Consider the following 26,692-nt stretch of genomic DNA (forward strand, 5'->3'; position numbering starts at 1 on the left):
TATCTGAACTGTCCTGAGCAGTTCACATCTTCTTCTTCTTGCTTTACGGCGGATCGCAGACTTATAAGTGCAATACCGCCACCTATCTCTCAAATGGACCATTAACACATATTTAATTATACACTGCCCGTCTAAAAAAAAAAAAAGTCACACACTCTAATATTGTGTTAGACTGCCTTTAGCTTTGATTATGGCACGCATTCGCTGTGACATTACTTTGATAAGCTTCTGCAATGTCACAACATTTATTCCCGTCCAGAGTTGCATTAATTTTTCGCCAGGATCTTGTATTGATGAAGAGTCAGACTGCTGCGCAAAGTCTTCTCCAGCACATCCCAAAGATTCTCATCGAGGTAAAGGTCTGACTCTGGACTCTGTGGTGGCCAATCCATGTGTGAAAATGATGTTGCATGCTCACTGAACCACTCTTTCACAATTTGAGCCCGATGAATCCTGGCATTGTCATCTTGGAATATGCCCGTGCCATCAGGGAAGAAAAAATGAATTGATGGAATAACCCATTCGGTATATTCAGGTAGTCAGCTGACCTCATTCTTTGGGCACATAACATAATCATCATGCAGTAATTATCCAATGGGAGGATCTTAAATATTTGCTTAGTTAAATTCAGGTGGTGACTTTTATTAGATATTTATTTTTAAAAAGTATCAAAAATAAAAAGAAATTTGGCTGCAAACGAGCCAACTGAAGAGCAGTGCTCAATGTACAGTACATACTGTACACATACAGTAGGATTGCAGAACTTGCCCTGCAGATGTATGTCAAGCTGTGTGTGTGTTTGTGGCTAAATTTCTTTTTTAGATACACTTGTATTTTTGAAATACATAAACCTGTTTATTTTATTTGGATGATTTTTTTTTTTAATCAGATTTACCAGTTATCATTTCGATTTGTTCAGGTCTATTATGAACAATAGATAAAATTGAACTGCTAGCGAAAACAGAGAATAGATGCTGCAAATATTTGAATGGGTCCTCCCCTAATCTCACTCCAAACTTTTGCTATAACTTGTTGAATTCAATAATGTTGAATATATTTTGCATATTTAAACAACATTTCTGAAAACGTGTAATACAGACCAATCTATCTTAATGTGCTAGGATTAATAATTAAAATTACTGGGGAAAGCATGGTGAGATAATTGTTTACACTAGTACTGCAAGTACAGACAGACACACACAAAGTATACAGAAAGTGTCACGTCTAAGTTGCTTTAGTTGTTTTTTGTGAGGCTGCAGCGCCCCCGTTGTGACCGAAAGCAACAACAGCTCAAGTGCACAGAATGAATACCAACTTTTATTGATCAAGAAACTGAAGATGACAAATGCTTCACCATAAGGACGACCTTCAGACAGAAAAAGAGTCAAAACAAATCTCACACAGGTTCTAGAGCAGTCCGTCTACGTCTCCTAAAGTGAAGCAGCCGCATGTGAGCAGACTAGAGGAACAGAAACAGGTTTAGTACACATTTTGTTAAAGTTCGGCCCCTTTCAGATATACTGTACATTGGCATCACAACTTTTGTACAAACAAACTGCGATTCATTCTTGCATAACGCACAGCTTGTAGTCTTCTGCGCAAAATTTCATCTCCAGTGTTTCCATTCTAAAAGACATTGTGCACTTCATAACTTAAACGGTTAGCTTATAAAACAAAACAAAAAGTCATGATTTATTAAAAATCCAGTGAGTGACAGCATTGTTACAGCGAGCTTTGACACATCTTTAATACATGACTGGTATCAAATACTTCGACAGGTTGAACATTTGCATCTCCAAACGGTTTCTTGTACACACAATTATACAAAAATACCCGCACCGCTCTTTACTTCACTGCCAAATGCTGAAGAGACTTCACTTCATTAACTCAATAAGAAGCCGGCGAGGGAGCCCTAAAAACAGGACAGAACCAGAAGCGAAGAAATTACCTTCCTTTGAATATACAAAGCGTGCTTTTCAGTATCTTGTGCTCACGTTCTTCACAGAATATTCACACACACCGCTCGTCATCGACGATCTCCAAGACACAAATATACGTCAGTATCTCCAGCGTGTAGCTTCTTCCTCAAAAACCAAACTACGCACACAGCTACAGCTTTCATAGGTTACCATCTGTGTCTTCATCGAAGAGAAATGTGGAATCCCGAAGGAAAACAAGTAAAAATGACAGATGACGAACAAGGAAACACACAGATGTAAACATTTTTATCGTTTGGAAAATAAAAGAACACCTGAGGCTTTTCTATTTCAATTCTCAAGTCACTTTGTGCCATTTTAGTACCAGTTATTTGCTGAATCCAGTGTATTGCGTGTTCATGATGTAAACCAGTAACGGATCCTCCTTAAGATTCATCTTCATCACCAGCTTTTTCACAAAAACTTTGAGGATACAGTAACAGAAACCAAAACAAAAATACAAACCATCAGTGAAAAACTCACAGTAAACAGACATCAGACTAGATCTGCCATCAAGATCATTTTCAGACATGATGAAACACTTTCAGGAGTGTCGGTCGAACCTTTTGGCTCACAATAAACTAACTGGAAAATGTGATTTTAGCCTGATAAATAAAAGAAAACTATCTGGCACATCAATCTTGAGGAATCGTGTGCAGCAGCAGGTATGAAAACATGAAACACTGTCATAATAATAATAATTCCAGACTTTAGTCGGGGTAGATGTTGTGTTTAATTTCACTCAAGAACAAATGAATCCTCGAAACACCAGCAGGGGATCTCTAAACTGATCGTTATTAGATTGAAATGATTAACACTCATTTGTTCTGCGTGTGTTGAATGAATTAGGCATATTTATACGTTCCTTCACCCGACCGAGGTCTGTAATGTACTGCAAAATGACATTACTGTCATACAGATCTGTTCATGTTGTTGACACGCATGTAAGAAAACAAACTGGTTCCTGTTTTATATTGACAATATGCCACTCTAAAACATGATTGGCTCCAGTAGAAACCTTTCAGACTGGGATTTCCATCAGTTCTTGATGGATTCAAGGAATAGTTCACCCGATTGACTGAAAATGTACTCAGGCTATCCAAGATGAGTTTGTTTGTTCATCAGGTTTGTAGAAATGTAGCACTGCATCAGTGTTTCAGCAATGGATGCTCTGCAGTGAATGGGTGCCGTCAGAATGAGAGTCTAAACAGCTGATAAAAACATCACAAGTAATCCACAGCACTCCAGTCCATCAGTTAACATCTGGAGAAGACAAAAGCTGAAACACATCCAGCATTAAGACGTTTTAAACTCAAATACAAGTCTATGATCCATAATAGCACTTCCTCCAATGAAAAAGTCCATCTCCTGTTGTCCTTCACAGTATAAAGTCATATGTTTGTTAAAAAAGTCTTAATATTGGATTTGTTTCTTACGAACAAGCAGCGTTTGTCTTCTCCAGGTTTTTTTTGATGGAATGTATTTTTGTGTATTACTTGTGGATTATTGTGATGTTTTTATCAGATGTTTGGACTCTCATTCTGACGGCACCCATTCACTGCAGAGCATCCATTGCTGAGACACTGATGCAATGACATATTTTTCCAAATCTGATGAAGAAACAAACTCATTCTAATCTTGGATGGCCTGAGGGTGAGGACTTGGTAAGCAAATTTTCATTTTTGGGTGAACTGTTTCTTTAAGACAGACATAATGGAGACCTGTTGTAACAAAACCCTAAGCATGATAATTCGTCACTTGATCATTTTCTTTTATGAATCAGAATTAAGGTTTATCTCAGCTTGGGGTTCATCGCAACCGGATCAGATCTCTAGCGATGAGTCTTCACTGGTGGTTTTTCGCTACAAGCCGTTCTTATTTCTCAAGTAGCTCACTAAAACTGAAGCGACGTCGTTTGTTGCTGCTGCGTATCGACGGTCAGATGCTTCATGTGACGGCTACATTTCTCTTAATATTAGTATTTGGATTAAATCAATCTCAACAGGTTTAACTATACAACTAGAAAAAAAAAAAGTAAAAAAATAAACTCAGTCAGTCGTTTGTAATTAAATGCATTTGCGATGCCAGATTTCTCCCAAAACAATTTGTACAAAAGCAGGCACCAAACAAGAGCCCGTCCTCGTTTACACGATCCAAACTACAGGGATTCCGTTTCTAAACTAAGATCTCAATTTGCAGGTTCCCGATCAAACGTATTTGGTTAACTATGAATCTTATCCATCGCTGTTTTGCATCTAGTCCGTAAGGTCACGTTATGAGCTGCGAGCGGTTTCTACTGCGCTACAAAGACGGGAACGTCAGTACTCCGTTGCAGGCATACAAACACATCCGTTAAAGGCAAAAATAGCGTTAAAAATACCAAAACAAAACAAAAACGTAAGATTATGGGTCATTCAGTGACAACACTAACACACAGCGCGTCTCTGGAAATACTGTACATCGGGGAGAAGTTCAAATCGGAGCGCGAGGAACTCAAGAATGCCATCGCCGTAGTCTGTTAGTGTTCTGTACAGTGAACGCAGTCTAAAGCCGAATTCTGATGACACGCTCTCACTATTGCACGTTTCCTTTGGAATGCCAGATCCAATCGCTTAGGCAACGAACAAGAAAAAGCTAGCAAATAAAGCCGGCGACTAGGAATACTATCGATGTTAAGGCGAACCAAGGGAGAAAGAGCGCGACGAAAACAGGACATTTTCCCATCCGTTATTCCATTTCCTGAGGCGTTTTTTTTTTTAATCCAAACTTGGAATTTTTTCGAAAAGGGCAATCCGGGAAGTCTTTGAGCTTCCAAACGAGTGTGTTCATGCACATGTGCGAAATGGTTTGTAAGCGTATGTACAGTCTGAGTGTTTTGGCAGACGTGGGTTTCTAAGGTGCTGATGTCACAGCGTTCGACGGAGACAAACAGACATGTGCGGATGAAGGCCTTGCGATCGGGTCTTTGTGGTTCTCTCGGCTGTGGTTACTGGTGGACCTCGTTGGCGATGAGACTGTCCTCTCCGGACTGGAAGTCGGCTTCGTTTAGGCTGTTCCCGCCGTTGATCATCTCCTCGTCCTGCGAGGACTCTCCGCTGCCTGCTCCGGTCTCGTCAGAGTTTGGGTCCTGCAGGACCTGGGCGATGTACATCTGCTGCTCAAAACAGACGCACAAGAGTCAATCACAGGTCATATAAAAACATCCATCTGTTTAAAATATGTGTGAAATGGAAAACAGGATGGTCTTTGACCGTTTGATTTGATTTCAGTCTCACAGAGATCATATTTCACCCCCAACATCAACAAGAATAAGAATAAATATGAAATAATGATAAAAAATATTGAAAATAAAATTATATTTTGCATATATTCAAGCCTTTTTTAGGACCATTAAGATCATTTGCATTGTGCCAATATTTCAGTTACAATAAAGCACATTTTCACCCAAATTTTCATTAGTGTTATGCACAAATAACACATTAATAACAATAATAATAAAGACAATAATTATAATTTATTTATAACACTTTTTTTTGTATTATTAAAATCAGCAATTTAATTCTGTATAACAAATACTACCATAATGTATCACTTGTATTTTAAAAACAATATAAATTTAAATGTAATTTAAATATTGTTATAATCATTATAATTATTTATAATAATAATAGCAACAATACATACATAATGTTTTTATTATTTAAATCAGCAATTTGATTCTGTACAACAAATACTACTATTATGTTTCAGTTTATAGTATTAAAAATACGATCAATTAAAATGTAGCTTAAATATTATTATTATTATTAATTAGGTCTTTAGAATTTAGCAAAATGAATAACAACAACAACAACAATACATGTCTTAAAATCAGTAATTTAATTATGTTCAACAATTACTACTATGTAAACTTTCACTTGTACTATAAAAACAACACATTTAATTATAAATTATATATATTTTTAATTTTAAACAACAATAGAATTATATTGTTTTTTTTTAAATAAATTACTATATTGTTAAAATCACTTATTATTCAAATCAATTTTATTTTATACAAAAAATACTACCCATATATCAATAGTACTTACAATATACAAATTAAAAACAATGTAAATTAAAGATCGTTTAAATGTATTATTATTAATAAGTACTGAGAACTGGAGGAGAGAGGGGGTAAATGTGCTTAATTTTCATGAAAATATACAAAATACAGTTTTGGAGATCTTGATGATGTTAAAATAGAAAGTAAAAAAGAATAAAATTATAATTAGTTAACTAGTATAAAAGAAAACCAGCCTGTTTAACTCTAATGATCACAGAGAGGGTGAAAAATGACTAAATTCTGAGCGTTTTCGTTTGAAGAATCTCGACTAACTTCACATTAGGAAAGTACCTGAGATTTGTTGGAGGGTGAGGATCTAGCAGGACGTCCGTTCTCCACTCCGTCGATCTCCGTGTCCTTGGTGTCGATCTGTAACGAGACAGAGGCGCTGGTGAGTGTTTCTGCCCCGGGGCAGGTGACAGTCGACCTGAGCTACCCGTGCCGCCCGGTGGACTGTACCCTGCGCTCATACCTGCAGAACCGCAACCCGTACCTTGTAGTTGTGCGCGCTGAGGTACTTGAAGTGACCGAAGCACACGTGCGACAGGCAGACCACGATGGTGATGATGAGCACCACGAAGGTAAACATGGACGTCGGGGTCAAAAACCCTGAGAAACCAGAGGAAGTGAGCCGCATTTGGATGGTACTCTATTTTTATCCTATTCACTGTAGTGTCTTACTTTAAAAGAAGGATATTTGTGACCCTGGACCACAAACCCAGTCATAAAGGTAAAGTTTTTAAAATTGAGATTTATAGAAATAAGCTTTCCATTGATGTATGGTTTGTTAGGACAGGAAAATATTTGGCCGAGATGCAATTTGAAAATCTGGAATCTGAATCTAAATATTAAAAAAAATCACCTTTAAAATGAAAAATGAAGTTCTTAGCAATGCATATTACTAATCAAAAATCAAGTTTAGATATATTTATGCTAGGAAATTTATTAAATATCTTCATGGAACATGATCTATACTTAATATCCTAATGATTTTTGGCATAAAAGAGAAATGGATCATTTTGAACCATACAGTGTATTGTTGGCTATTGCTCCAAATATAGCTGTGCTGCTTATGACTGCTTCTGTGCTGCAGGGTCACTCTGAGTGAACGCACCTGTCCTCATGGTGGAGAAGAACAGCAGCCAGAAGAGGCACAGGATCGGCGCAGCCACCACCTGATTGACGGCTCCAGAGTGGATCTTCTTGTCGAGTTTGGAGGGCAGGTAAGCGTAATACATGTTGTAGCGGTCCACCAGGTGCTTCAGGAGCATGTACATCAGTCCTGCAGGTGACAGATTATATTCAATTATATTACATTTCCATCCAGTGTCTTAGTTCTGCTCCATATGAACTCACTCTGAGTTTGTGTCTCCTATAACATCCATTTCAAACCATTCTCCTAAACTTTTAATAAAAAGCGCTTACAAACCAACTGTTGTCAAAAAAGAAGTTTTAAGACCCCCTGCAGCTTTGAGCCAAAATAAAAGCTTGATGGTTTAACATTTGAAATTGGAAGAAATTAAGACGACCAAAAAATATTAGTAGCACAAATCTACACTGTAAAAAAAAATTATATTATATATATATATATATACACACACATAAACACACACACACACACACACACACACACACACACACACTGTTATATATATATATAATTTTAAATACACGCACACACACAATTTTATATATTTGTAACTATATTAAAAAATATTATGTAACATTTCTTATGTTTAAAATTTTGATTCAATAAGAATAATAATTATTATTATTGTTTTGATTTATTGAGATTTATTATTATTATATATGATTGTAGGTTTAGGGTTTTAAGATATATAATAAAAATAATAATTTCGATTTTTGATTGCTAAAATAATACTGATTGCCATTTTTTCTGATAAAAAATATGATTATAGGTTAGATTGTATAGATTATAAGGTCCAGTAAAGTTTTAAAGTTTTAGTTGTGTGTTTTTGTAATTCTTATTAGTTTTTTTAAATAATATGTCTGCATATTTATTATATATCATAGCATTATTCTATATTAAATTAGTTATTTTAGTACATCAAAAATTAGAAATGTTGCCTCGGTAATTAGCTAAAATAAAAAAATGATTTTAAAAGTATCTTATTTCAGTTAATGTTTAAGTAACTTTTTTTTTTTAATGTTTATTAAATGATAATAACCTTGATCATAATTAGATTTTTCCAAAAAAATCATACAGACCTACACACCAGCAAACAAGAAGTGATATTAAAATTTGGAAAATGGACCTAAAATATACTAAAGGTATATTTCACCAGCTTGTAGTAGCGCACTGGTGTATAGATGAGGTCAGAGTAACAAATATGAACCAAAGGCCACAAAATCAATATCGTAATCTCATGAGGTCTGTCTTAGCATCTTTCAAGTGACAAAACATCAGCCTGTAGTGTGTTCTCATTTCAGAGCAACATGTGAGATCAACATGTGTGCAGACGTGCGTGTCAGATGTGAAGCGCTGTGTCTGTCTGCGTTTACAGTGTGGGCTGAGAGACGTAAATAAAGTTTCCTCCGCAGAACAGCGATGAGTCACACACCGCCAGCTCGACGAACACTTGTGTGTGTGTGTGTGTGTGTGTGTTTCTGAGAGACTTCTAGAAATAATGTGAGCATACAAAAGCTCAGCGACAGAAAACAAAGAGATCACTGCTCAAATGCAGCAAGTCTTCTCTGTTTGTGTGCTTTTGCAGAGAATACACAGGCAGAGGATCTATATTATATCACACACACACACACACACAGCATAGGCAGGTGGTTCTGCTGGCGCAGCTTGCGTTTTCCATTGTTGAAGATGCATGCAACCATGCAGCCAGCAGGAGGCGCTCTACACACACACACACACACACACACACACACACACACACACACTCTTTTGGTGGTGTCATTCACAGCATTTCTCCCTGTATCCTCTCCCTTTCATCCCTGTTGTTCGTCTGTCTCCCTCTCTCTGATTGGCTGTCGCTCTGTGGTTTCGTGAATGGGCTGATGTGGGTGTGGCCTGACTCACCGAAGGGGACGATGATTGGGCAGGTGATGCTGTACGTCATAACGACGGTGAAAACGCACATCATCCAGGCGTAGGCGGCTCCAAACTGAAACTCATAGGCTTGATGCTGCACACACACACACACACACACACACACACACACACACGTTACACAACTAAACGCATCACATCCAGGTGAACAGCAGGTAAAAATAACTCACTGTGGGTGGATGAATCTCAAAAATCTTGTCAAAAACAAAATATACATCCCTCCATCAAAAGCAAAAAAATAAAAGGAATAAAGAATAAATTTTGAAATAAAAAAATATATATATATATATATATATATATATATATATATATATATATATATATATATATATATATATAAAATGTATTTTTATTTTTTTTATGCTTAAAGGAAATTAATTTGCATAAATTTTCATTTATTAAAATTAATTAATATTTTAAATACTTTATAATACTAAAAAATAATTAACATTTTTTAACCATCGTGACATTTTCATGACAAATGAGCACATTTTACATCATTACTGCAATGAAAAAATAAATAAATACATAAATAAATAATATTTAAAACAATCGAATAAATAAAGTAATTTAATAATTGATTCTACATCATGGTAATATTTGTTGGTCTGTCTCTAATTAATGCTGGTTAAAATAAATACACACAATTAATTAAATATATAATTTAATAAATGATAAGATAAAATTATATTTAATTATATGAGTGAATGAATGAATGCATAAAAACACTTAAAGATATTTAAATTGTAAAGTATTTATACATGGTAATATTTGTTGGTCTGCCTTTGATGCTGGTTTAAACAAAACAAAACAAAATAAAATGAATGAATGGTTGGATAAAATACAATTAATTGAATAAATTAATTAATATATGAATGAATGAATACAATGCAATTAAAAAAATGAATGACTGAATAAATAAATCCATATATAAAATACAATTGAATGAATGTTTGAATAAAGTAAGGTAAAGTGTATTTTGGCTAAAATGGGTGTAATATTCAAGAAAATAACGTCACAATGCAAAAACAATTTAATGGCCCTAAAACATTTCCTAAAAATGATTTATTTTCTTTATGCAAAATGTATTCTGAGATGATGCGTGACCCAGTGTGTTCCTGTCTAGTTTTGCTGGATTCACCTGAGCATTGATGATATCAGAGTGAAATTAAGGACCAAGATCATGTGAATGGTTTAAAAGGTCTCTTCGTACCCGTTTGACGTTGCGTCTCTCCGCGGCCGAGCGAGCCAAACACAGCCGGATCATGTACATGAGCAGACCTGGAATCCGCAGCAGATCCATGGCGTTTCCGATGAACGCCGACGCGATGACGTAATTCACAAAAAACGCTCCGTTATCAGGGAGGAAGACACACCTGAGATTACAGATGAAATCAGTTACTCAGCACCTCAATACATGCACTAAATCAAAACTACACAAACTAAAAGCAGGTCTGTGAACATTCAGAAATTTCATTTAATTAATATAGGAATATTAAAATAAAAAAATGCTACAAGAAAGCATGAAGCACGTGTGAAGCGGCAAGAACGTCTGTTAAGCGTTTAAAAAATTAAAATAAAATAATTAAAATATTGAGGTTTAGTTCATTAATATATGAGTGTTTAAATAAAAATGCTGCAATTGTCAAAAAAAATTAAGCAATTCAAAAGAATCAAATCAAATCAAAAATAAAATTGTAAACATTCAGAATTTCAGTTAAGTGATATATAAATATTAAAATAAAATAAACAATTAAAAAGATTCAAAAGTTCTGTTTTAATAATATTTAAATGAAATGCTACAATTGGCAAAGTTTCAGTTTTTAAAAAATAATAAAATTAAATATTCAGAAGTTCAATCCATAAATCTAAATATTTAAATTAATAGAATTATACAACGGACTATAAAGGTCAAGCATTTCAAAATAAAATAGAATAAAGAATGAAATGAAATAAACTTACTCAAATCTGACGGTGGCTTCGGCCAGGAATTTTTTGTCAAACAGCCAGCGGAAGAAAACGTCCAAACTAGCACAGAGAAGAACATTTAGTGTTATGAAACTGTCATCTGAAGCTTAACACTCGGATTTTGTGATTTCAACAAGCCTAGAAAACGAGTAATGTTTAATATACTGAAAAACTAATTATAGTAAAATCATGCACACAAATACTGAGCAGATCATCAGAGCTTCAGGCAGATACTCAGACGAGTCCCAGGACAGATATAAATAATGCATTAAATATGCAATTACAGATTCAAATAAAGCTCCCACATCCACAGAGTCTCTCGCCCTCATCACAAACGTACCTGCTGAGACCCAGAGACGGCAGCAAGAGAACCATGAAGATCAGGAAAGTGTAGCACTTGTGCATGGTGGTCCTGTTCTCACCCGACCTGAGAACACACGGATAAAACACCTGATGTGTGACCCTCGACCACAAAACCAGTCATAAGGGTCAGTTTTTTTAAATTGAGATTTATACATGGTTTCTGTTGATGTGTGGTTTGTTAGGAGGACAATATTTGTCTGAGATACAACTATTGGAAAATCTGGAATCTGAGGGTGCAATAAAAATCAAAATACTGAGAAAATCACCTTTAATGTTGTTCAAATGAAGTTCTTAGCAATGCATATTACTAATCAAAAATTAAGTTTTGATATATTTATGGTAGGAAATTGACAAAATTTTAAGGACCATTAAGATTTATTAACCATCGTGACATTTTCATGACAAATGAGCACATTTTACATCATTACTGCAATGCAAAAATTAAATAAACAAACAAATAAATAATATTTAAAAAATTATTGTTTATTTATTATTACTTATATATATAAATGAATAAATGATTAGATAAAATTAAAATGAGATTAATTAATAAATATATAAATGAATGAATTAATAAAAACACTATTAAATAAAGACATTTAAATTGTAAAGTATTTCTACATTATGGTAATATTTGTCAGTCTCTCTTTTAAACAAAACAAAACAAAAAACCAAAAATAAAATAAAATACAATTAATATATGAATGAATGAATGAATGAAATGCAATTAAAAAAAGAATGACTGAATGAATAAATAGATGAATGTTTGAATAAAATAGGGTAAAGTGTATTTTGGCTAAAATGGGTGTAATATTCATGAAAATAACGTCACAATGCAAAGACAATTTAATGGTCCTAAAACATTTCCTAAAAAAAATGTTTTATTTTCTTTATGCAAAATGTATTTTGAGATGATTCGTGACCCAATAAAATTTACAAAATATCTTCATGGAACATGATCTTTACTTAATATCCTAATGATTTTTGGCATAAAAGAGAAATGTATAATTTTGACCCATACAGTGTATTGTTGTCTATTGCTACAAATATACATGTGCTGCTTAAGACTGCTCTTGTGCTGCAGGGTCACAAATCTGGTTTGTCGTGTGGGATTGTGGGATTGTACCTGGTCCAGTGGGCTTCGAAGAAGGCGGAGTAGTAGACGATGGTGGGCAGCAGGGCGGAGAAGGCCCACAGGAGCAGTGTGGGGAAAAACTGAGTGATGATCGGGTTCTAGACGCACAGACAAACACAGACACATCAGCATGTGTTTACACTTTCATCACTCCTCGGTCTCAGTACATCAGCAAAATAATAATAATAATAATAAAAAATGGAGACTGTTTGGGTGAATTTCTTGAAGAACTTGACGTCCAGGTCATAGTTCACCCCAAAATCCTAAGCAAATAATACAAAAATATTCTTGCAAAAATAAATAAAACCTGTTTACAGGACCATTGAGATTTCTTGCAGTTTAAACCTTAAGTAGAGTATCAAAAATAAATAAATGAATAAAAAAATACTAATTTTGATTTATAATTACTCAGTTATTATAGTAATTTAACTAATATATATATATATATATATATATCTATATATATATATAAAATGACTAATATTATTATTATTATTATTTATATAATACATTCTTAAATGTACAATTTATTAAATTTGTTATTTTTCTTCTTATTCATTATCATCATTATTATAACACAACTTATTGTCATTATATATAATTATTATTAATAATAAAATAAACGTACTTTAAAATAATATTAAATAAAATGTTATTGTTCTTATTAATTTAATTTATTATTTATTATGATGATTATTATTGTAGAGAAAAGACTGTCATGGAAATAATGCAAATCAATATGTTACAATGCAAAAATGACTGTTTGCTAATAAAAACGTATTTTCTATCTTTTTTTGTATTATTTTGAAATATGACAACGCCATGTTCTTGTCTTTCACAATATGAGAGATGAAATCTAATTTGTGGAGCAGTTTTTTTTGTACTGTCATTGCTCGGTCTATATGAACATCAAAAATGTTCTGAACCACTTCTTTGGCACCATTTTCACTTTCACTGAAGAAAATGGACTTGACGCTAGACAAGGCCAAGGAGTTTGTGGCACTCTTACGTTCAGATACTCCACAGGCTTGGTGACGTTGAACTTGTCCATAGTGGAGATGATGATGGCCGGAGTGGTGAGGAAGAAGAGGAGGAGGAAGAGGATGCAGTTAATGATGAAGCAGCGAAGCCACCAGGAAACTCCTCCCAGAGACAGATTCTCCCTGTGATCAAGAAACACACACACACAGACACACACACACACACACACACACACACACACAAACACACACACACACACACACACACACACACACACAAACACACACACACACACACACACTCAGCTCTTGTTAAGCTATCGACTGCTCATGGGTGATTCCTGCACATAATGAAGTCATCAAAGAAACGGCTGGCAGATAAAGAGAAGCAGAGGCTGCTGGGAATCCATTAACAGTGCACTGCTCACTGTATGCTGTGTGTTTACATTAGTGCTGTATGTGAAACAGTATTAGAGGCTATGAAATCAGATTAAGAATTTTTTTATGATTTTTCTGGATTCCTTTTTTAATTTTTTTTTTTTTTTTTTGTAATTATTGAATTTTTAGGGCTGTATGAAGTCAGTTTTTCCCTCAAACTCTGTTTTATTTTTCACAAATTTTGTGTTTTTTTATGTTTTTTTTTTTTTTTTCTTTTTCTGATTTAATAATGGTTTTATTAAATTTTAACAATAAACAGCTTACCTGGTCAATTTAATTAATAAAACTTCTTATAATTGAATATATTTTACAATAATAGGGCTCTATGAAATATTTCATCTTTTCAGAAAATCTGTGATTTACAATTTAATACAAATTTCATAGCAAAAATGCCAGTTTTCAAATGAATGCGTAAAACATTAACAATTTAATTAATGAATTAATCGTTATGAAATTTTGCATTGTACCATAAATCCTATTTTTATGATTGAATTAACAACAATTTAAGTTGAATAAAAATTAAAAGTTTAGGGTGCAATGAATTCCAAAACTAAAAACTGAATTATTTATTTTTCACAAATTCTGTTTTTTTTTTTTTTTTTTAAAATTCAATTTTACTAATAAACAGCATGTCTGACTAGTTTAATTAATAAAACGTTAACAATAGAATAACTAACTAATTTTAATTTTACAATAATAGTGCCTAATGAAATTTTATCTTTTCAGAAATTCTTCTGTTGTCTTCTAATTTTTCTGGATTTATGATTTAATATAAATGTATTGTATGGTGGTTATAATAAAAGCACAAACCATTAAAAGTTTATCAATAAATTTTTATGAAATTACGCATTATACTCAAAAATCTTCATGACTGGATTCTGTGATTTTGTCTATGTTTTCTGCATCGCTGATTTCATAGTGCTCTTCAGTACACATTATGAATCAATATTTATTTGCAGACCCATTAAAAAAAGAGCTCAAGAAACAGAAGGTCAAATAAAGTGCTTTGCATAAAAAAGCATAAAAAAATATCAAATGGATTTCACAGGCACTGGTTCTTCACCGTGGGCTCTGGTTGTAATGGCTCATCTTCCATGCATGCAGAAAACATATGAGCAAAAGAGAAGGAATGAGAGAATGAAGGAGTGTATTCCTCACCAGCGCACGTTCTGGGGGTCCGGCGCGTAGCTGACATTCCAGTCATAGACATGAAGACTGTCACTGAACTGAGAGGAGCGCGGCTCCTGACGACACTTACAGCCCTGACACTGACACGCGTTAAAGTCCTTCAGGATGCTGCACACACACACACACACACACACCGCATCAGCAACAGATTCAAAACCAGAACATCAATACATTTAAACGCATCAGAAATTTTAACCAAGGCACATTCATTTAATACCTAAAAGAAGTAGCATATTATTATATATATATATATATATACACACAAATACACACATACATATACACATATTATATATATATATATATATATACACACACATATACACACATACATAAATAAATGTAATAAATTAATTAATAAATTGACAGAATATACTTAAATTGACTTATTAAATGGCTTTTTGAAATAATTGATTTTGACTGGATTCTAAATCTAATTATTTTAATATTACATTTAAAGGGGCCATGAAAGGGATTTTTTCATTATTTTAATAACTTCACACACACACACACACACACACACACACACACACACACACACACACACACACACACACACACACACACATGCATGTATGTAAAATATTATTTTTAAGCTTTATTCTTAATTTCATTGAACCTTTTTAATCCATTTTTAAACCTCTGACTGAAATGATCAGTTTTATTTTTTAAATAAACAATTAAAAAATATTAATACAAATATTAAGTATTATTAAAATATTATAAAAATATTTTTTTTTACACAATATTTTACACAATATTTTACTGTCATTTCATCCATTACTGACTGAAATAATAAAATAATTTCATTTAAAAATCTAGCGTGTCAATAAATAAACATCTCTTTGGAATACTTGATTCTGATTGGATTCTTTATGTATTTAATTTTTTTTTTTTGTTTTTATTGAAGTTTTTTGTAGTATTTTTTTTTCATTTTTAAACTTTTTTTTTTTTTTGTAAAGTGTTAAAGTACTTCATTTAGTAAAAATACTTGTTATTTTTAGATATATTTTACAACATTTTACACAATATCTGTAGCTAGAGCGGTTTGTTTTGTAAAGCTCATGTGTCATGCTCACATTGCCGTCATGGCCTCGTTCTGGAAGGTGACGAACGCCATGCCCAGAGGTTTGGTGTTGACTTTCTCCTTCTCCTTCCTGTACTCCTCTTTCAGTTTGGCCTCCAGTTTGGTGTAATAACTCACGGCCTCCTCCTGCAACACCACACAGACTTACAGCTCGACTGCATCCCAGAACATCACCCAACATCAGCAGACACCAGCCTCCAGGAAACATCTATTTATTACATCCTCCCAGAAGAGCTTTCAGTTCCTCTGAATGACTCTCAGACAAGCCACACATGCTTTTATTCAAGGACACGCTATAGGAGTTCATCAAACCGAGAGAACTAGTGTGGCTTAAAAAAAAAAAAAAAAAAAAAAAGGCTATTATTGATTAAATTATTTTAGTTTGGATTTATATTAAAAAAATGCTATTATTGATTAAAATGAATTTTCATTTTATGTTATATTAAGAATTATTAAATAGTTTTTTGGAATTATTGATTTTGATTTTTTTGTGATTCTTGTTTTTTTTTTTTTTACTTATTCTTATTATTTTATTTTATCCGAATATGTTCTGACTTATTATTAATGTAACAAAATAATATATTTATTTAAATGAGAATTTTGAGTTGTTACTTTTATTTATTAAAGAATTAGTTATCCAATCATGAAAAAAAAAAAAATGTTTACATGAAAGCCACCAATAAATATTGATGATATTATACCTCAGTAGATATTGATTACATTTTAAATAGCAACCATTAAATGTTGAATATTTATTAAATGTTTCAATATTTACTGCGGTATAATATATTTTAAGTCAATTATGAAGTATTCATATTTTTAGACACTTGTTTAATTAAAAGCAACCACTAAATAATGACTGTAATATGCTTCAGTAGATATCTAAACATTAAATAATTATAAATGTGTCATTTTATTAAGTGATTTATTTATATTTTATACAGCTGTTTACATGAAAGCAACCAATAAATGTCTATTTAATTAACATTTAAATACCTACTGAGGTATAACATAAACCATTTCAATTAAGTCAATTTATTTTAAGTCTTTTTTTTAATGGTTTACATGAAAGCAACAAATAAATGTTGACTATATTATACCTCTGTTATTATTTCTCAGTACATATTTAATTTTTAATTAATGTTTTTTTATTAGTCCTAATTTTTTATGTTTTTACTTAGCATTATTTTTAACAGTATGATGTTAACTATTTAATTAATTATCTAGGTATAATAAACAATTTTAAGTCAATTGTTTAAGTCAAATTTAAGTCAATTTATTAATTCATTTTTATTCAATTATTCATATTCGTTTATATGAACGCATTGACTATATTGATATTTAAAAATTAAATAATGTATTTATCCTATAATATTTAAAATTGTTTATTACAATAAATATTAAACTACTCAGTTCACAAAGTTGTTTACTTATCTGAATATTAATGTAATAAGTAGTAATGATACTGTAGGTGGCAAACATATTCAGAAGCCAAAAGGAGAACGTTTTCTTTTATTGGTCAGTGATGAGTTTTTCCTCCAGAAATAACGCTTTCCACTGTGCATTGACAGCACAGAGGCATTGTGGGTAATGTGTTCATACCTCTTCACAGCCTGTAATGGCGCAGCAGCACAGGTGACCGCAGGGTTTGGGGTTGATCATAGCAGGAATGTGCTCCTTAGCCATCAGATCTGTGAAAAACTTCTTACTGCGTTCAGTCTTCTTCCTGCAGGACACACACACACACACACACACACACACAAGCTCAGAGGAAACCTCAGCCCGTTTAACAGATCAATACGAGGTCAGATCAGTGGATAGACTCATTTCTGAACCTAAAAGAGAAAGAGCTTCCTATCCTGAGAGATTCATTAAAAACTAGAATTTTACCTCTCGGCGTTGAGGGACATCAGTTTGGCCACATTGTAACAAACACGCGCTTCCAGAACGACACAGTTCTCGTACACCTGTCTGTGAGACACAAATGAAGAAATCAAATCTCACACCAACTTTAAGATATTTCAGATATCATTATGATATCAGACAAACAGTTAACAGTGTTACTTGTGTTAAAAGAGAACTGTGTGAATTTTTATTTTGGAAATGCAAGAACTACATCTCAAGTCATTTGCTATGACTGAAGTTTATCATGTATAAACACTGTTCAAAAGTTTGCAGTCAGTAAGTTTTGCTTTAGAAATTAATACTTTTATTCGGCAAGGATGCGTTAAATTGATCAAAAGTGTCAGTAAAGACATTTATAATGCCACAAAAGATTTCTATTTCAAATAAATGCTTTTCTTTTAAACTTCTTTTTTCATTAACGAATCCTGGAAAATAAAAATGTACCACCATTTTATTATTTTTTTTTAATTTTTTAACTAATGTTTAAATATCTACTGAGGTATAATATAGTTAACATTTATTGGTTGCTTTCATGTAAAAAATTGTGTAAAAAAAAAAGAATAATCACTATGAATATAAATAATAAAAACTGACTTATTTGATGTTTAAATATCAACTGAAGTACAATATAATCAACATTTATTGGTTTTATTTATTTGCTTTATGTAAACAATGTGTACAATTTTCATGTTTGCATGATTGTTACTGAATAAATGAACGTTACTAGCAAATTCCTCTTTAAAATACAATTTAAAAGTAACATTATAAAATAAATGTAAAATAATTGATCTTAATTGATTAATTGACAATAAAATAATTATAATCAGAATCCAATCGAAATCAAATATTCCAAGGAACATTTAATACATTTTTAATTAGAAATTAATACTTTTATTGATCATGGATGCATTATAATGTTACAAAAGATTTCAAATAAATGTTGTTCGTTTGATCTTTCTATTCATCAAAGGATCCTGAAAAAATCCTGTATCTCTGCTTCCACAAAAATATTGTATTTTTCCACACACAAAAAAATGATTTTAACATTGATAATAATCAGAAATGTTTCTTGAGCAGCAAATCATCATATTAGAATGATTTCTGAAGATCATGTGACACTGAAGACCGGAGTAATGATGCTGAAAATACAGCTTTGATTACAGGAATAAATTACATTTCAACAGATATTCACACAGATATTAAAATAGATAAGTTGTCTTAAATTCTAAAAATATTTCCAAATATTTTGTAAAAAATATTTTTGACTGTATTTTTTGATCAAAAAAATGCAGCCTTGGTGAGCAGAAGAGACTTCTTTCAAACATTTGAACAGTACTGTACCTTCAGCTAAACATCTGAAAGTCTCTATACACTTCCGCTGTTCATTATTACAGTGAACACCAGCCTCTGATGTTTTCCTCTGATTTCAGCACTTTTCAGTCTCAGGTAAAATGACATTAGACACTCGAGTCTATTCATAGCTCCTCCCCAGCGCCTCATCACACTCATTTTTGGCAAGCGCAGGCTCGGCTGATCGGCCGCATGACTCGAATTTAAAACACTCATTCAGACAATTACGGCAGATGCTTGCAGAAGCAGAGCTCCAGAGAGAACGTAGACATCCCTGACGCCCGCTAACGCAAAAAACAACACGTGATTTTAATATTTTACATGATTTACAGTGACCCATTTAGGATGTAAATGTAAAGGGAAAAATTGTGTGTGAAGCATAAAGAGGAGAAAAAGAGTCGTCTTACTCAAAGTGCTGCTTTATATGGCTTTCTTCTGCATATTTGGAGATGCCGTTGATAAATAAAGTGCGTTTGACCTTTGGAGAGAAGGGAAAACATGATATTTGGGTTATTTACACATGCACAGACGCTGGAGGACGTTGCAGTGCGGATCGAGGTTAAACGCTCGGCTCTGAAATATAGGTCAGCGCTATAGACGGACTTCATGAATATTTCATCAGCGTTACAGCATGCGTCGCTGCAGCTGCGATGAGCTGCACACGTCACAAGACTCCTCCAGATGGATTTTTTTTTTGTTATTACTGTGTACAAAATAAAGAAAACCCTCAGCCAAAAATCATTTAATCACATTGCAAACCAGTATAACCCATACACAGATGTTTAGCAAAATATCCATGCTGCACTTTCTCCATTTAACCCACATAATGCATTTAAAATCTGCATACTAATTCAACATTAAGAGTCCGTTTGGACCCGAAGAGTCGTTATTTCATAAAACAGTCATAATATTTGTCATGTAAAACCTAACTGTATCTGATTAGCAACTTCTTAATAATTGAGTGCATGTGAAAACATTATAAAGTTTTGAATGCTTTTATTAATTACAATTTTGAGAAATACTTTGAAATTTCAAATTGTACATGAATCATGAAAAAAAAAAAAAGTTTCAAACAAAATAAATTACATTTTTACTTGCACAAACTTTCACTTTCAGATGAAAAAAAGAAAAAAGGATTTCCATTTTTCATGCTGCAATGGTTAATCAACAGGCATACATGTTTATTTAACACAATTCAGTCCCAAAAGTGTGTGATATACGGGGAAAAATATCAATTATTTTACCAAAGGTTTCTGACTAATATAACTTCATAGATTACAAAAAGTATTTCTGACACCTAATGGTACCCAGGTCCTAAATGACCCAAACATGCAACATGTAACACTATTTTTTTAAATGGTTATAATCTCTTAAATAATAATTGAATGACATCTAAAAAATACAAATGATTGTGTATTCTGAGGGTTTTAAAGCATTTGCAAAGTTTTGCTCCCTTTTTTTTGAATTTTTTTTAATGCAACTCTTCCAGGTCAAAGCGGACCCAAATGCATTATGAGGGTTAAAAAGGAACTGTTCCTTTAAATGGATGCAGTTCACATACCAGATCATCTTCTTTGTAGTGCATCTTGGACGTGTGGCGTCTCATGCTGTAGACGGTGAGGAGCAGGTACATGAAGGCAAATGATGTGTGCAGCCATAAAAGGTTATTTCTAAATAACAGAGAGAAAGAAACATGTCCACTTTACCCAGAATACTCACAATGCATCATGTGATATTTATTTAGTTTGAGTGCGTGGGGGTGTGATATTTTTGTGATGTGTATAATGTGTCTCACAGAGTTTTAGTTTTGGATTTTTTTGTGTGTAAAGATGTTGTATGCGTTATTTTCTGAGGAAAAAAAAATTAAAACAACAACTTCATTTGTGCTTTTGAAAGCTAACAAATGTCACTGTCCTTCTCTGCGCTGAACACAGTCACAGAATGCAAAAGAAAGACATTTTTTAAATAAATTGTTAAATAAAAAAAAAACTGAAAATAAATAAATTAATAATTAAAGACATAATTGCATAAAAACAACTAAAGAAATTATACAAACTTAAAATATAAAATGAAAAATTAAAATAGAAAATCCAATAAAGTAATTAATTAATTAAAATAAGACAAAATGTAAAAAAAAAAAAAAAAACTGAAATGATTAAGAGATGCAAATCAATAGAATCAAATAAAAGAATTGGACACATGAAACAAAAAAAAAGTGTGCATAATATTAAGTAATATTTTTTAAATTACATTATTAAATAAAGCAAACGAGGAGATATGGGGACAGTAAGAAAATTAAACTAAAATAGAAACTAAACTAAATTAACCGATAGTACTAAATAAACTATAACTAAATTATAAAAACTATACAGATTATAAAAAAGATAAATACAATTATTTTAAAATTCAAATGAAAACAGAAAATAGAAACTAATTCAAAATATTACAATAATAGTACATCAATGATTGTAACACTGGCCCGTACCTTCTAAGGTCTCAAACATACATAAGAACTATAGATCTAAAATTTCATCTTTTGATACAATGTGTTGCATCTGAGAAGCGGACAATTTCTATTTTTACTTTGCATGCCTAAATGGCTAATAAAACAACAAACTATAATATGTCTCTTTACATGCTGCTCAGACGAGCTCTTCCTGCCCAAACATTTGCATCAAGCCTGTTTCTGACCGAACTCTCTGTCCTCTGGGACTCTGTCCACATTGTTCCTGTCTCTAAGGACTTGTGCAAAGTGTCTTCATATGTTTGACCTCTTCCAATTAGTTTTTGTGTCTTTGGGCCGCTCTCTGTGTCCTTTTTCCTTGCAACAGGCATCCAATTACCCAGCGAGCAGATAGAAGTTCAATCTCATTACTGGAGCGGAGCGCCGTGGATTAACCCACTCTGATGATAATCTACAGCATGCCACGCGAGAGCGTTTAATGATGGAGAGTTCTGTGCTCAGAAAAACATAACCGGACGATAATGGGAGTCGTATATCTTCTGACTTTATCTTCGGCCGATGAACATCAGCAATAATCACCAGCTCTTTGTGGCCGATACAATAACTCATGATTCAATGTGTGAACATGTAAACAGCCCACATATACAGATGCTTTTTAAAATTGAAAAAAAATATTTTTTTAAATAATATACTTATAATTATTAAAATCATTTTAAAACGCTAAAAATAAAAACAACTTTGAGTAAATTAAATGCTGTACTTTATTATTAATATTATTGGCATAGAAAAAAAATAACATTATTAACTGGTATGTTTTCTACTCAAACTGATTTCACAGAGGAACGCAGGAACAGAAAAGATCAAACCGATTCTGCTAGGGGTGAACCAATCTTTTTTTCCTCTTGTTTTTAAGCCCTGCTTTATGCAACTGACCAATATCGGTATCGTTATCGGCCAAAAAAATAAAAAATCCTATTGGTGCATCCCTACTTTACAGGATTAATTAATCCTTACAAAAAGAACAGAAATGGCATATTTTCCTACAACAGACAATACTGATTAAAACAAGCCAAGATGAATAATCAGCATCGAATACATTGGTCATTGATATATCATGCATCACTACTTTCAAGTGAAATATCTACTTTAAGTGAATATAATACATTCTATCACTTTTTTCACCACCTCTAATGGACCTACAATCACAGAGCTATCCCCTGACCTCTCTGGTGCAGGACTCACCCAGTAGGTTGCCTGAGAAGTTGACTGGCAGAACGATGCCCACCGACAGCACGCCCACCACAACCAGCAGACCGATGATGTGCCGCTGGAACGACAGGTAATGAACGGCATCTTCTCCACACTTCTCCCGGATCTCCTCGTCCCTGCGGGGAATGAGACTTGCATTAGCCACCCCTCATACTTCATGATTGAGAGAACATATAGAGAGAGAATGCTTGATTACAGAGTATGGACTACAGTCGAATGGAAATAAAGAATGGAATAATAGTTTTAGGTACCGAATTGTAAGTACATAGTATGGATGGCAGCATGCAGACTACATTTACATTGACATTTAGTTATTTAGCAGACGCTTTTATCCAAAGCGGCTTACAAATAAGGAAAATAGAAGCACAGATTTTTGCTGCTATCCGATATACTGATAATTTTTAACTCATTTTGGCCAATAGCCGATGCCGATATAAAATTATTTGGAATTTTTGTTATTTTTTAACAAGAACCCATTTGTTAGAATTAAATAAACAATAACAAAATTCTTTTATAATGACAGTACTTTGAAGATTTGAAAATAACCATAAATAAACTATATATTAATCACTGCATTTTTTTTCTCAGAAAGATGCAGTGGTAACCTTAACATTTTATTTTAAGATTTAACATTTGAAGATGGTCTAAAGCAAAAGAGTAGGTAAAATGAAATTCTTTTAAAGCTTATAATTTGTTTAAAAACTCTAACATATTATACATTCATTAATAAATCAGTATATATAAAATTATTTAATTTATGTGTTGTTTGTGAGATTTTGACTTCTGACCTTTAAATCAAAACATACTCATGATTTTATGGCATCAATTACTGCTTTATTTAATCAGAAACCGTCTAAATATTATTTGTGTATTCTGCTTTCATTTAATAGAATTAGTCCAACAGCGCCCCCTATGGAATTAAAACTCCTTACCGAAGGGGCATTAGGACCCTGTCGCTGCTGCACATGTTATTACGGTTTACTCTTTAATACACCAAACGTGTCAACGTTTAAATGCAGCAATCCAAAACAGTGAATCGAATCACCATTCAGGCAAAACTTTGCTTCAAGAATGAGCCACAATGCTGATGTGATCTAATTGCTAGCACGCCCTGAGCAATAATTTTTCATATCGTGCTGCCGATATTTAAATTTAAAGCCATCATCGGCCGATTCCGATAATATTGTGCACCCCTAATAAATAAATAATATACACACACACACACACACACACACACACAAAGAACCTAGTGTTAGGTTTTTATATTATGTAAACAAAAACTTATTTTGGATGTGATTAATCACAATTAATCATTTGAGAGCACTAGTAAAAATGCATAAAATCATAAAAAGTACAAATAAAATAAATTTTAAAACAAAAAAATGAAATCATTTAATTAATGAAATCAAAAATATACAAGTTTAAAAAATAACATACAATTGTACAAAGATAAACACATTTAAAATAAAACACTACAAAAATAATAAAACCATTAAAAATATACAATTAAAAATAAAAATCTAAAAACTTTATAAAAACTAATTAAATCATATACATGTACAATTAAATGAAAACAATAAAAAAAAAAACCTTGTTAAAAAAATGAAATATTCCATTTACCTCTATGACACGTGACTGAAAGAATGGTGAACATGAAATTATTAAAATCATAACTTAAAATTTTAGGGGCACTTTTACGTTAAAGGGGCTCAGATGACAAAATCCATTCGAGAAACACTTTTGTACAGAACATGCAGTACAGGTATAGCACTGTGTGTTCTGTTGTGCTGTGCTATTGATATTAACAACCTCACATTAAAGCCCAAGAACCACTTACTTTATTCTAAATATGGCCGTCAACCAGGAACAGAAGCCCTGCAATGAAAGCACATCAAACTATGAATGTGTGATGAGTGCAGACACACACACACAGACTAATTACTGCATATATTAATACTTCTTTGGGGTTTTATGGCTTCGACATGTCCGGCCAGGCCTATAAAAGGCTCTCTGTGAGAGTATGTGGGGATGCCGGCTGATTTCTCCGGCAGGATTAGAGGTGAACACAGGTGAAGACAGACAGGGGATGCTGAAGTCCTGTACTGATCTCTTAAGAGGCTGGAAAACAGGCTTAAGATGACATCCCAAGGGCTGATTTTGATGGGTGATGTCACCTGTTAAATTTTCCTGCTAAAATCTCATCCTATACAGGTTTTTGATGTCGTCTGTGAGTGAAGCTAAATCACACATTCCCCTCTAAATTAGTGGTTCACCGATATATTGCCAAGACCGATATATTGACCAATATTTGGCACTTTTCAACTATTGGTATCGGACAATCTATTTTTTTCTGTGCCCAATGTGTTCCCAAAGACAATAAATCATCTAATATTTGACATTTTCCAATTATCAACACTGGACAGTTTTTGTGTTTGGCCGATGTGTCGATATTGCCATGTCTGATATATCGGCCGATATTTGACAGTTTTTAAACTACTAGCCAATCAATTTGTGTGTTTGGCAGATGTGTTGACATTACCAAGGCCAATATACTGTATGGCATTTTTCAACTATCGGTATTGGACAATCAGTTTTTTCTATTTTGCCGATGTGTTGATATTAACAAGTAGGGGTGTAACGATACACATATTCGTACTGAACTGATCGGTACGAAGCTTTCGGTTCGGTACGTATTACAAACCGAACGAAATAGAAATATTTCCAACATTGCGACGTAACCGATTACCCTGATATATCGGCCTTGTATAGGGGTGTAATGGTTCACAAAATTCACGGTTCGGTTCGATATGACACAGTGGTGCCATGGTTCTGTACGTTTTTGATACGGGGGGTTTGGCCAATGTGTCAATATTGCCATGGCCAATATTTGCCATTTTTTTCAGCTATTGGCCAGTCAGTTTTTCTGTGTCAATATCAACATTGCTGTATGACCGATGTGTCAATATATTATTTTAATGAACAATTAAAAGCAATAAGTATTATAAAAGTAAAAACAACTATTATTTTTAATTTAATACATTTTAATATACAGCATTATAGTTGGATTATATAGGATGCAACATTTACGTTTAGCCTGCACGTCTCAATCAAGTGTAATTTTGGGCTCTTCGTATTAAAAAATTTGGGCACTTCTGTTTTTTTTTTTTAATCATTCAAATAATTTGGACATTTATTTAGTTTCAAATTATTATGTGAATATATAAATATTATGTAAATAAATATAAATTTTATTTCAGTAATTATGTTTTTTTGTTGTTGTTGTCGTTTTTTTTCACATTCTATAAATTAAATATTGTGATATCATATACATCAGCTTTATGTTGACCATTAAAAAAAAAATCTATTTTAGTCAACCACTACT

The 26,692-nt window shown here is 32.9% G+C and overlaps 1 protein-coding gene across 1 annotated transcript in view; it reads right to left on the bottom strand.

Annotated features, from left to right (window-relative positions):
* Nucleotides 1-3,556: 3,556 nt before the first annotated feature.
* LOC109075631 (CSC1-like protein 2) overlaps nt 3,557-26,692 on the bottom strand; it is a 50,211-nt gene continuing 27,075 nt past the window's right edge. Inside the window, 19 exon segments of the mRNA XM_042734650.1 lie at nt 3,557-5,133; nt 6,373-6,450; nt 6,575-6,690; nt 7,196-7,363; nt 9,134-9,239; nt 10,377-10,539; nt 11,126-11,191; nt 11,472-11,558; nt 12,621-12,727; nt 13,639-13,792; nt 15,206-15,343; nt 16,315-16,448; nt 17,925-18,048; nt 18,213-18,293; nt 19,985-20,055; nt 21,139-21,248; nt 21,372-21,425; nt 23,284-23,426; nt 25,148-25,185. Coding sequence (XP_042590584.1) covers nt 4,963-5,133; nt 6,373-6,450; nt 6,575-6,690; nt 7,196-7,363; nt 9,134-9,239; nt 10,377-10,539; nt 11,126-11,191; nt 11,472-11,558; nt 12,621-12,727; nt 13,639-13,792; nt 15,206-15,343; nt 16,315-16,448; nt 17,925-18,048; nt 18,213-18,293; nt 19,985-20,055; nt 21,139-21,248; nt 21,372-21,425; nt 23,284-23,426; nt 25,148-25,185 — 2,109 coding nt within the window. The 3' untranslated portion in view covers nt 3,557-4,962.

Source organism: Cyprinus carpio, chromosome B11, assembly GCF_018340385.1.
Source record: "Cyprinus carpio isolate SPL01 chromosome B11, ASM1834038v1, whole genome shotgun sequence".
NCBI lineage: Eukaryota > Metazoa > Chordata > Actinopteri > Cypriniformes > Cyprinidae > Cyprinus > Cyprinus carpio.